Below are 12,662 nucleotides of genomic sequence, written 5' to 3'. Positions count from 1 at the left end.
GCAGCAGCGGTATTTCTCTTCCCCTCCAGGTCCCTGTGAAGTAGTAGCAGCATTTTCCCCCATCCCCCCACTCCCTTCTTCCCCCCCCCCCACTTTCCTTTGCAGAAGCAGCAGCGGTATTTCCCTTCCCCTCCAGGTCCCTGTGAAGCAATTCCCTTCTCTTACCTTGAGCTGTCCTGCTCCGTTCGGCCCCTCCCTTCTCTTAATGCAATCTGGCCTGCTCCATTTGGCTCCTCCCCCTTCCCTTCCCACGGGCTGGCCTGTTGCGGCTGAAGGTTTTTGTTTCTATTTTTAAAAGTGCCGGCGGCGGCTCCTCTCACGCTGCTGATCCTCCTGTAAAGAGCAGCCTGCGATGGTGGCCGGCTTTAGCGAACCTCGCAGGCCGCTCTCCAGCCTCGGTAGCACGTTCCCTCTGACGCACGGGATCGCATCAGATGGAACGTGCTACCAAGTTGGAGAGCGGCCTGCGAGGTTCGCTAAAGCCGGCCACCATCGCAGGCTGCTCTTTACAGGAGGATCAGCAGTAGCGGCGGCGGCAGCAGCGAGTGAGGGCCGAGGTGTGTTCCCTGCCGACGACGCGGGCAGGGAGAGAGCTTGCCTGGCTTCCAGGGTGAGTGAGGGCGGGAGGAGAGGAGTGGCCAGAATGTTTCCTGCCGCTGGGTTGGCTGCCATGGATCACACACCACAGTGGCAGGCAACACGAAATCCTAAGTGCGCATGTGCGCTTAGGGTTTTATTATATAGGATAGGTATCTATGCCTAAATTAGGCTTTTGCACCACGTTTTCGTTGGTTCAGATTGCCATGCCTAAATTTCATAAACCATGTCTAACTTTAAGTGCAGCTTATACTGCTTTTTTTGGCGCAGATTTTTACGTACCATATATAGTATTTAGCCTAATATAGTTGGCCAAAACGGATGAAAGTAACCACATGTGCTTTGTGCACATACAAGTTTCAAAGCAAAACTGCATGCACATTTTCACTTTGAAAGTTGGTGCAAAGCTTTGAGGTATAAGGCCATGCATGTGTAGTCTTGTGCTCTTGCACAGATTGGGGTGATTGTGCGCTATATTCCTTCTCATTCCAGACACATTGGTCTTGCAAAATGAATCTACAATAGCAAGTATGTTCTTAGATGTCAGTCTCAGTCTTCCCTTGCTGATGATAAAACTGTCTCACAACTGTTTGACTAAGCCCAGATTTATCTTTGCTCCATTTGGGCCCCTTTTTAACTCTTTTCGTTGTGATTTGACATCTGAAACATCAAATCATAAATCTGAGAATATGAAAAATGTAGTTCTACCAACAGTTCTGATCCCAGACAGACCTTGGTAGCCTTGTTCTACATAAATGAGTTTCCTTATCAAAAATTATTCTTATGAAATATACTTATGGACATAAAATAAGAGAAATGTCTTGGTGAACTGACACCTTTGTATGTCCTGTGTGGTATACACTATTCCCCCACAAATTCACGGTTCAGCTTTCTTGGCCTCAGTCATTCGCGGGGTTTTTTCCTTCTTCCTCCTGCTGCTTTTGAGAAGGGCCGGCGCTCAGGTGAAGGACCCGTGAAGAGAAGCAGTAGCTTGCGTCCGTGTGGGAGGCGACTCAGAGGACACGAATCCCAGATCCCAGTGCTGGTGCTCATCTGCCCCCCCCCCCCCTCGTGCCATGGAATCTGGCTCACCAGCTGCTGCAGCAGCACCTACTACTTCCAGCGCAGTCGCTATGAGGGAGATTGGGGAAGGGAGAGAGATAGAGAGGAGATCGGTGGCAGTTGCAGCGGTAGAGGGCGCACGCGTGATGAAGCCTTCCAGTCGTCGGTAACCTATGGCAGCAGCCAAAAACAGAGCGGGGAGGACATTTTTCCCGGTTTTTCACTTTTCGCAGTCACTCTAAAAACCTAAGCCCCGTGAATTTTGGGGGGAGTACTGTAATATGAGCAAAGTTCACCTTATGCCTTTTAATGGGGAACAATTTATTTTATAAGTTTGAAGCAGAATTATAAAGTGTACATGGTATATGATCATAACTGGTCATTGTGGTGTTTTGAATTGATTATTTTGATTACTTTTAAATTAGAAGACCATATGTGAGTATTCATATTAAATGGGCTGCTTTGATGGTATTCTGCAGTACAGACTCATCAAGGTTCAGCCAGTTTGAGTAAGTACTGGCATGTGGTCCCTCTCATGCAGCATGCATGTCTGTAGCAAATCATGAGGAACAATGACAAATTTTTCCTCCAGGCTGAATTTATCTTATGGTGTCTCCAACACCCCTGGGCCCCACCCCCATTTATAAGAAAAATTTCTTAATAAAATGTGGTGGAGCTTTAAATGACCTGCCAATGTAGATATCAGAGGCAAAATGCTATTGGTGCTCAAAGAAACAGGAGACAAATAAAGATGGTCATTAAAGGCCCAGATTCTGGAAATGGCACCTACATTGGCCAACCGTGTGTCAGTCACATGTAGGCGCTGGTACCAGAATTGTAGCTTACATCAAACGTGAGCACCGATAATGTAGGAAGTTTGACTGAGAATCACGCCTAATGGTGCCTATGGTCATTTCTGGCCATAACCACATCTACTTTGACCTTAGGTACTGTTAGGTGTCATGATGTAGTTGCAATTCCATTGCCTATGAAGGTAGGCGCTTGCCGATGTCTACTTTTTTTCAATGGATTTTTAATTGGGTCTTAAACAGCGCAGTCAATTATTGCGCCGATTAAAGTGATTAAATTAGACAGTGATAGGGTGCCTACCGATGCCCAACTGTTTTTAGAATCTGGGCCTAAGTGTTGGGAAATCAGGGAGAAACTGGAGGCCAAGTAGGGTCTCTGGCACTACAATGGGAAGGGTAGACTTAATAGGCCTTATCTTTTGCCAGTCATCACATTCTATGTTTTGGTACTCTGTAGAAGGAATCCCATCTTATGTCAAGATGCGAAAGAACTCCACCAACAGCGATGGAAGTGAGGAAATCTGTTTGTTCAACATTAGAAAAAGCTGCAGCTTTCAAGGTAAGCCGTTAAAAGTTGTAGACATGTCTTGGTAGCAGAGCCGGCCAGAATAGCAAAGGTGAGTGAAATAAGGGAAATAGAAATCAATGGAATTGATATTTACTTTCCTGTATTCGATTTTTTTTTTTTTCCAATAAATTTGAAGGGAATTTAAGTTAACCTGCTTTTCTGCCAGCAAGGTTCAAATGTTATAAATTTGTTTCATCTTCACTATTACTGGAGATCTATCTTTCTTTGAAAACCTCATTTAGAGTACAGTAATAGTCTCTTGTCAGTCTTCTGGATGCCTCATTTATCTACATAGCACATATTCTTTTCCAGCATTCTCAGTGTCTTTTGTTATACTAGCTTCCTGATCAAAATTCAGTATTTTTAGTGCAATAGGGTTGGTATTCTGAACCAAAGGTCTTCCATCCACTCCTGTGAGTCCATTGCAGGAGATACCAATCACTGCTTTCAGCACCTCCCGCAGTAAACCCTTTTAAGCTGTGATAGGCACATGCGAGTGCTGGTTGGTTACCACTTCTTGTGTCTCCCTTGGATATTTGAAGAGGAAATGCACTTTGCTGCTGTCTTAAATAGTCATCAAGACTACAATCCAAATCACATTGGAGATTAAATTTATAAAGTAGACAAACCCCAAAGTGCACCTAACGTTAGATGCCTATATTGGCGTGCTTATCATATATACTCGAATATAACTCGAGACCCCCTTTTTCCCCCAAAAAAGGAGGAAAAATGATTGACTCGAATATAAGTTGGGCAGCTTAATATTCAAGTGTCCTGCCCTGTCAGGCTCTGCACCCAGCCCCTCCCTGTCAAGCTTTGCACCCAACCCCTTTCCTTCCATTCCTCCCCTGTCAGGCACTGCACCCAGCGCCATTCTTTCCTCCCCTCCCCTGTCAGGCTCTGCACCCAGCACCTTTCCCTTCCCCTGTCAGACTCTGCACTCTTCCTTCCAGGCTCTACCCTCTGTTTCCCCCCCTCCCGCCGCCCTGTCTTCATACCTCTGCCGATCCATGGTGGAGGTGCAGCGGGTCCTCTGCCGATCCCTGGTGGAGGTACAGCGGGCAGGAGAAAGCTTTTCAAACTCCTGCCCTGCTGCTAACCGGCTACGCCATTGAATTTCCTCATCTGAGCGGCATGAGCAGCAGCGCGATTTGGTGCTGCTTCTTGGCGCTGAGTGGTTTCCTTACTGGCTCCTGCGAATTCTCGCGAGAAAACGTTTTTTTGCTACTTCAGCTTGTCTGCGGTGTTCTTTGCTCACATGTTTAAAGACAATAGACTGTTTTCAGTCCAATTCTTTATATGTGAGTTTGCAAACCATTGGACCCCTGAGGAAGGCGTGTTCGCCAAAACACGGACCGTGTAGGGTCCGGTTGGATTTTTATCACTGTATTTTTTATCATTGTACTTTTTTAATTGAATTTTCATGTTTTTATATGTCAGTGTATAATAAATTATCTCCAGAACATCTGTATCCACAGTTTTTTGTTTTTGTTTTCATCGGTGGATTGTTTTCACTGTGGATCATTAGGTCTCCCCATTTTTCTTTGTTTAATATTATAAAACATTCTCTAATTAAAATGCACACCATTATATTTTCACATTTCACTGTCGCAGTTTTTTTGATATTTTCTTTGAGATCAGTTCATGGCTTTTTGTTGGGTATGTATTTTTTCTTTATACATTATCTCTTTGTATTTAAATGTAATATAGTTTATCCCATTTCCATATCATTATGTTTATCATCTGTTTTTACATAGCTCTTGACTTTCTGACCCCTGAGGCAGGCTTGGTGGAGCCAAAACACTGAGCTTCTTGGATCCAATTAAGTTGTACCAACAAAGGCCCAGATTCACTAACCTACCCGATCATTTGGGCAGGTCCGACGAATTCAGGAACGAAAAATATGCAGATGGGGGCGATCGGAGGAACGCCCCCATCTGCCTGCACAGATCGATGTTGTGAGGGCTCGCAGAGCGGGGAAGGGCAGGAGAACGGCGATGTGGCAGGAGAGATTCGGGGAAGATCGAGGCAGAGCAGGGCGGCATGCGGAGCGAGCAGCAGGAGATAAGAAGCAGAGCAGGGCGGCATTCGGGGCAAGCAGACAGGAGAGATTGCAGGGCAGAGAGCAGGGCTTCCAGTCAGAAAGAAGTTTTCGACTGGTCCCCAGCAGTCGCTTCTTCAGGTGATCGGCCAGCCCAGTCGGATCTGAAATTTGGTGTTGTGAATCGCTCCCAGCCTGCTTTGCATGCATTTCACCTCATTTACATGCATGGATTTGAAGCGGATCGCAGGAGAGGTAAGTGAATCAGGCCAGAGGGAAATTTGATAGTAAAGGGGTCACAAATCAATCGGTACATGATCGGTTTGCTTTGTGAATCTAGCACAAAGACTTTGGGCTCACAATAAAAACTTGATTGTGGGTCCAATTAAGTTATACAACACACAAAAAAAGGGAAATCCAACTACACAGCAAAAGACAATAGCACCCACAAAGAAGTGTAAACGCCTGCAGAACTAGGACAAATACTTCTTTATTTCAAATGAAAGACCCAACACTGCCAGTGTTTTGGCTCTTGGCCTTCCTCAGGGGTCTACAACATACTAAACTATTTCATACAAAACATTTGATAAAAATTTTTTTTACAGGCCATTTCATAAGAGTAGCATGGCATATAAACATAACATTATAAATTTACATATTTTATTAAAAGAGCTTTAAGTCTATTATTCAATCAATAATTTTAATAAATAAATTATAACGGCTAGCGCACCTTAGTAAAAGGACCCCTATATTCATATTCATGCAGTATCTATCAAACTTTTTTTTAAAGTAATACACTTGGATTTTTATCTCCGTACTGAATAAAATTTGCTTCTTAACTTATCATGCAAATTTCTTTTTTTGGAATTGTTTGTCCAAACTTCAAATTTAACCTTGAATGTAAAGAAGTGCATTAATACCATATTTAAATTTATCTTTACTACAAAATGTTCTTTATATACACAACCATATTATTGATATGTTCCTTTAAAATTATTTATTTTTATAAAGTCTTGTTAGAACATCTTTATTTTTTTTATTCTCTATCTTTTTTAGAAAAAAGTATACACTTATAAATATGAATCTTCAAATATCTCTACAAAACTCATCAAGTTTTATTTTTTAATTTTATATCAAAATTTAAAATACAGGTAGGTCTCTTTAAAAACATGATAAAATTAATCTCATATCAAATATGAAATTCCTTAAAACTTCAAATCTGTTAAATGTTGTGAAGCCTTTAACTGATTATTAATTATTAAACTTTAATCATCTCTCGGTATCAATAATAGTGCATCCTCTGTATTAACAAAATGGGACGATAGGACCCACATGAGAAGGGGTCCCTCCCCGGTTTCAAAAGTATGGCCACAAGGATGGCAATACTTTTCCCAGTCGTAGGGCAAGAACCTTAGCCAGAATCTTAGCATCCAAGTTTAAAAACAGCAGTATGTTCTAAAACTATAGCTGCTATATCTCTATGTAACTTAGGGCTCCTTTTGCAAAGCTGCGTTCAGGGCTGTGGAGTCGGTAGATAAATGTTCCGACTCCTCAGTATTTTGTACTTCAGACTCCGACTCCGACTCCAGGTACCCGAAATTTCCTCCGACTCCGACTCCACAGCACTGGTTCATTTTCAGATCGTTAAAATGGAATGTCAAGTTGAGAGAAATGAGCATTTTCGACACCACCTTCTTTTTGCTTTTAATCAAGGTTCTAAGGCCGCAGAAGCTGCTCGCAACATTTGTGCTGTGTATATAGTGGGTGCTATAGCTGAAAGAATCGCTCGTGATTGGTATGCCAAGTTCAAAAATGGAGTCGGTAGATAAATGTTCCGACTCCTCAGTTTTTTGTATTTCAGACTCCGACTCCGACTCCCAGGTACCCAAAATTTACTCCGACTCTGACTCCACAGCCCTGGCTACGTTAGGGCTTTAACACGCGGAATAGCATGCACTGAATTGACCTGCGCTAGACTTTAACGCCAGCATTGAGCTGGCATTAGTTCTAGCCACGTAGCGTGTGGTAATATCCTGCGTGCGCTAAAAACGCTAGCGCACCTTAGTAAAAGGAGCCCTTAGTAAGTTCAAAGTCAAAGTTCAAAGTTTATTATTTTCTTGATTAATCGCTTTATCAAATTCAAAGCGATGTACATAATAAAAATTAAAAGAAAGCATATAATACATACAATACATACTTTAAATACTTACAATAGGTAATATTAACTACATTACATTGGGAAAGAGGGGTTTAAGAAATACATTTGTATAATAAAAGAAATACAAAGGAAAAACACAAAAGGGGAAACATTAAAACGATTGGTATAGAAATATTAGAATTATTGATTTGAATATGATTAAATTAAGTATTAAAAGCATCATTGAATAAAAATGTTTTTAGTTGTATTTTAAATTTTACCAAGTCTTGTTCATTACGTAAAAAAATTGGGAGTGCATTCCAGGTTTGTGGAGCTGTTACGGAAAATATAAATTGTCTTCTGGTATTGATATATTTTAATGATGGAACTGTAAGTAAATTTTGATCAATAGATCTCAATGTTCTGGTTGGTTGGTACGGTATTAGCAATTTATAAATAAAAGCAGGTGTCTTATATAGTAATGTCTTGAACGTAAGTAGACAAAGTTTATATGATATTCGGTGGATGACAGGAAGCCAATGAGCATTTTTTAGCAGAGGGGAAACGTGATCGAATTTTTTAGATTTAGTTATGAGTTTTATGGCGACATTCTGGATAATTTGTAAACGTTTAATTTCTGTTAATGTTATGCCTTTAAAGAGAGCATTACAATAATCAAGTTTGGCTATTATTAAGGAATGAATGAGAATATTTAATGATTTTGGGCAAAGAAATTTTGAAATAGATCTGATCCTTCGTAATCTGTAGAAAGACGTTTTTACAATATAGCTAATATGATCATGGAAGTTCAAATTAGGATCAAAAATTACTCCTAGGATTTTTACGTTATTAACTATCTGGAGTGGAACGTTGTCTATAGTAATGGGAGCAATTAACGTCGGGTTTTCTTTCCATGGAAAGATCATTAGATTTGTCTTTTTTATATTAAGGGCCAGTTTATTTGTGTTCAGCCATTGGTAGACCTGGTCAAGTTTCTTACTGATCTCTTGGATGGCAGATATATTGTTGGTATCTATAGGGTGAAGAAGCTGAATATCATCTGCATAAGAGAAGACATGGAAACCTATAGATTGACACAATGTAATTAATGGTGATAGAAAGATGTTGAATAATAATGGCGAGAGAATTGACCCTTGAGGAACACCGAAAGTATTTGATGTGAATTTAGAGTTAGAATCTTTGAAGAAAACAGAGGAAGAGCGGTCTGTAAAATAGGAAATAAACCAAGAAAGTATTTGATCAGTGATCCCAATAGATTGAAGTCTGTTTATGAGTAGTTGATGATCAATTGTGTCAAAAGCCGCCGAAAGATCAAGTGAGATTAGTAAAGTAGTTTGATGGTGGTCAAGGAAATAATGGATGGATGTGGTCAAACCTATTAATGCTAATTCAGTACTGTGGTGTTCTCTAAAACCCGTTTGATTGGGATGGAGAACATTAGTCTTTTCTACAAAGTCAGAGATTTGGTTGTAGACGATTTTTTCCGTTAGCTTAGCCAGAAAGGGAATATTAGATATGGGTCTGTAATTACTTGGATCTGTATTGCTTGCATTATGATCTTTAATAATTGGACGTAAAATTGATTTTTTCCATTCTCTTGGTACTATACTTTGGGTCAAACTTTCAGTGATTAGAGTATGAATAAATGGTCCAAAAATCTGAAAGTATTGCTTAAAAATAAAAGGAGGGATAAGATCTGCTTTTGAGCTTTTAATGTTGATGGTTTTAAAAGTCATCTCAATATCTTTTTGACTCGGAATTTTAAATTTAGAACATTTGGAAGTCAAAGAATCCGATCTATGTTGTTCATGTTCGGATGAACCTTGTTGATTTTGTATAAAAGATTTTCTGATTGTTATAATTTTATCTGAAAAGTAATCTGCCAATTTCTGGGCTGTAAGAGAATTATTGATTTCATTTAATTTTTCCTTATTGGTTGAGAATGTTATTCTTTTTAGTTATTCACAATAACATTACTAATTTATGAACAAATATTTTTCACAATACATATTTTAGTGTTAAAATAACCTTATTTAATAATGACAACAAACATACGACTTAATTTATCTTCAATATATGTTCCATAATATATTTATTAAATGCAAGATTAGTGTTTGTAGGCTTTAAAACGCTCACTTTTATTGTCATCTACTTATTGAAGATTTTAATTTGGGTTCATATAAAAATTGTATTAATTCTACTAATAGAGTACTCCCTGATTACATTGATGCCATTTAAATATAACCAGACTTTGTAATCATCTGCCAAATTTTAACTCTTACCAAAACTTCACTATTATTGCTTTCGGTGGCTAGTAACTGGTAATTTACTAAATAAACAATGTGTCTTTTAAATTCAACTTTACTTACTTCTTCCAGCAACCCACGGCGATGAATGCTTAACACAATCTCTTAAACAAATGCTTCTCTTCAAAGAAAAAAATGGCGGTTATCTACGCCAATTTTGTACGCTAGAGTACCAGATGGTGATGACGTCATCTGATTAATGGAGTTTATTCAATACCGCATTTCAACTCCAAATGATCATACAATTTAATTAGATTACATAATTTATTGGGTCAACAGTGCTAGTTCATAACAAACATCACTTACAGATGAAACTATCTGAATTTGAAATGTCTGTTCTAATAACTTCATTTAGTAATCATAACCAACATGTCTTCAATCTGTATTTAAATGGATAGCAAAAATAGTACTAATCCTTTGCAATTTTAGATATTAAAAAGCCAGCCGGTATTCCCATCATATGATACAAGATTCTTGAATTACGATTATGTTGGATCCATATAAATAACTTTAGTAATGTTACTAGTGAAATACTCTCTAATTGCTTACAATCATTATACTCTTTTTTTTTTAAATAAGAAACTGCCTATGTAATCATCTGCCGAATTATTAAAGTCCTTACAAAAACTACAATATTACTATCATCTATAAAGGGTGCTCCAAGATGAGAGCTCTTTATAGAATAGTGCCTAGTTGAGATTCCCATGCCCAGTTTTAGGCACAAAGACTTATTCTAGCTGAAACTTGGTATAAATTTTGGCATGGAAGTTGAGCACAGATCTGAGGAATTCTATCACTTCACACATCTTTGGAGAATGTCCATGGTCACAAGCTAGGAGATTTGGTTGCCCAGGCTTATAGTATGCAGCCAGATGCGTGTGCAACACCTAATTGGTGCCATTTAATTGATAGCATTCAATTACTGATATTAATTGGCTTATTATTCAATTAGGTTGTGTGCACTTCTCTGGATCGTGCACAAGTTTGGGTGCCCTTTAGAGAATCCAGGACAAATCCGCATTCATGAATGCATACTTCTAAACAGAATGGGTAACAAACGAGGGCAGGTAAGGATAATGTAGTGTAGTTTCATGGCTGGTAAATGCCACATCCTGTTGGTAAACCTTTTTCAACTGTCAAGAAGTGAAATGATATTCTTATTTTCAAAGCGTGGTCATTCATGGTATACAACATGGACTTCAGTGACTCTGTTGCTCCATATTTAAAGAACTCCGAAAAATGTGATGATTCGTAAACACTGAAACATCCTCCTAGTTTACTGAAACATAGGTATTTTCTCCAAGGGGGGGTGGAGGTATTCCAGTATCTGAAATCTCACATGACAACTTGGTGGGAACTAGGAAGAGTGTTGGTGGTGAATTGTAACTTGAAAGATTGGGCTGAAGGCTGATGTTTATGATGACCGTTTTCTGGATTATTGAAAAAGATGTATCAGTATTTGGGAACATATTAAGGGCTCTTTTTACTAAGCTGCGGTAGCGGTTTTAGCGCCTGCTACAATGCCGCACGGGCTAGATGCTAATGCCTCCATTGAGCTGGTGTAGTGCGGGGGTTAGCCGCGCTAAAAATGTTACCGCAGCTTAGTAAAAGGAGCCCTAAGTCCCTTCTTCAGAACAAGGAAAAAGGGACCTAGATGATCTGGAAAGCTCACTTGTGACAGCATGTTTTTGTTAAATAAAGGTAGCACAATTCACTTTTGCATGTGAATTCTAATAATGCTGTAAACTGCCTTGAACATAGTATGGAAAGATGGGCTTAAAATGCACAAAAAAAAAAAATCAGAGACCGTAAAATATAACTTCCATTATCTATTTAAATCAATTCTTATTGATGGCCATATAGCAAACAACTCGACATAACAGCACAATGCACAATTCATATATAAAACTCCAAACAGTCCTCCCCCGCTCCCCAGCCCAACCATCCCCCCTTGTACAATTATAGAAAGAAAAACTTGAAACATGGTGTTATAGCCCTTATGTCTCCAAACACAAATACCCAGTCCCCCCTCTCCAAATAACCTTCCCCCCTTCGAATAGGGCCACGTCACAGAGGGCATACCACGACTCACATTGGCTCCCAATACAAGCAAGAATACACTTCAAATTTTACTGCCTACTATTTAAAGCAGTAAACGGAGACAGCCCAGCCTATTGGAACAATCGACTAGTTCAATCCACCTGAAAAGGCTGGGGCTTTTCTCCCTGGAAAAGCGGAGACTTAGAGGGGACATGATAGAAACCTTCAAAATCATGAAGAGTGAAGAAAAAGTAGATAGGGACAGATTTTTCAAATTATGGGGAACTACAAGTACAAGGGGGCACTCGGAGAAATTGAAAGGGGATAGGTTTAGAACAAACGCCAGGAAGTTCTTTTTCACACAGAGGGTGGTGGATACATGGAACGCGCTACCAGAAGAAGTGATAAACAGGAGCACGCTACAGGGCTTCAAAGAAGGTTTGGATAGGTACCTAGAGGACAAAGGGATTGAGGGGTACAGATAGGAGTAGAGGTAGGTTATAAGGATAGGATTAGAGGATTAGAGGTAAGTTACAAAATTAGTCTGGGACCACTGTTCAGGCGATAGGCCTGATGGGCCGCCGCGTGAGCGGACCGCTGGGCAAGATGGACCTCTGGTCTGTCCCAGCGGAGGCACCTTCTTATGTTCTTAACTAGACATAGGAGAACTCGCGCACCATTCACACACCCTCCAACCAAAAATGTCAAAAGAAAAAAACTGTACGACAACCTCCTAGCCACCTGAGCTGCAACACTTGACCAACAACTCTACAACCTATAGACCATGACCAAAGACTACAAAACCTTCAAGAAAGAAATAAAAACCCTTCTATTCAAAAAACACATAAAACCGAACTAACACAATCAAGAATGTCCCAAGCATCACCTGCAACTACTACATATGTATCTCCAATATCATGACAACTCAGATGTAATTCTTAACAGCTCAAAGAAATGTACAAACTACTCCCTAAATACTTTTAATCTCCAGACAATCCATTTGTAATCCGCCTTGAACTGCAAGGTAATGGCGGAATAGAAATCCCTAATGTAATATAATGTAATACCATGATCACAGTAA

At 39.8% G+C, this 12,662-nt stretch overlaps 1 protein-coding gene across 1 annotated transcript in view; it reads left to right on the top strand.

The window, feature by feature from the left end:
• LOC117363254 (protein mono-ADP-ribosyltransferase PARP12-like) overlaps positions 1 to 12,662 on the top strand; it is a 65,420-nt gene that overhangs the window by 19,116 nt on the left and 33,642 nt on the right. Inside the window, exon 4 of the mRNA XM_033950664.1 lies at positions 2,926 to 3,027. Coding sequence (XP_033806555.1) covers positions 2,926 to 3,027 — 102 coding nt within the window. The remainder of the gene's footprint in view (positions 1 to 2,925; positions 3,028 to 12,662) is intronic.

Source organism: Geotrypetes seraphini, chromosome 7 (assembly GCF_902459505.1).
Source record: "Geotrypetes seraphini chromosome 7, aGeoSer1.1, whole genome shotgun sequence".
Taxonomy (NCBI): Eukaryota; Metazoa; Chordata; class Amphibia; order Gymnophiona; family Dermophiidae; genus Geotrypetes; species Geotrypetes seraphini.
This window is presented reverse-complemented; position numbering and strand designations above follow the sequence as displayed.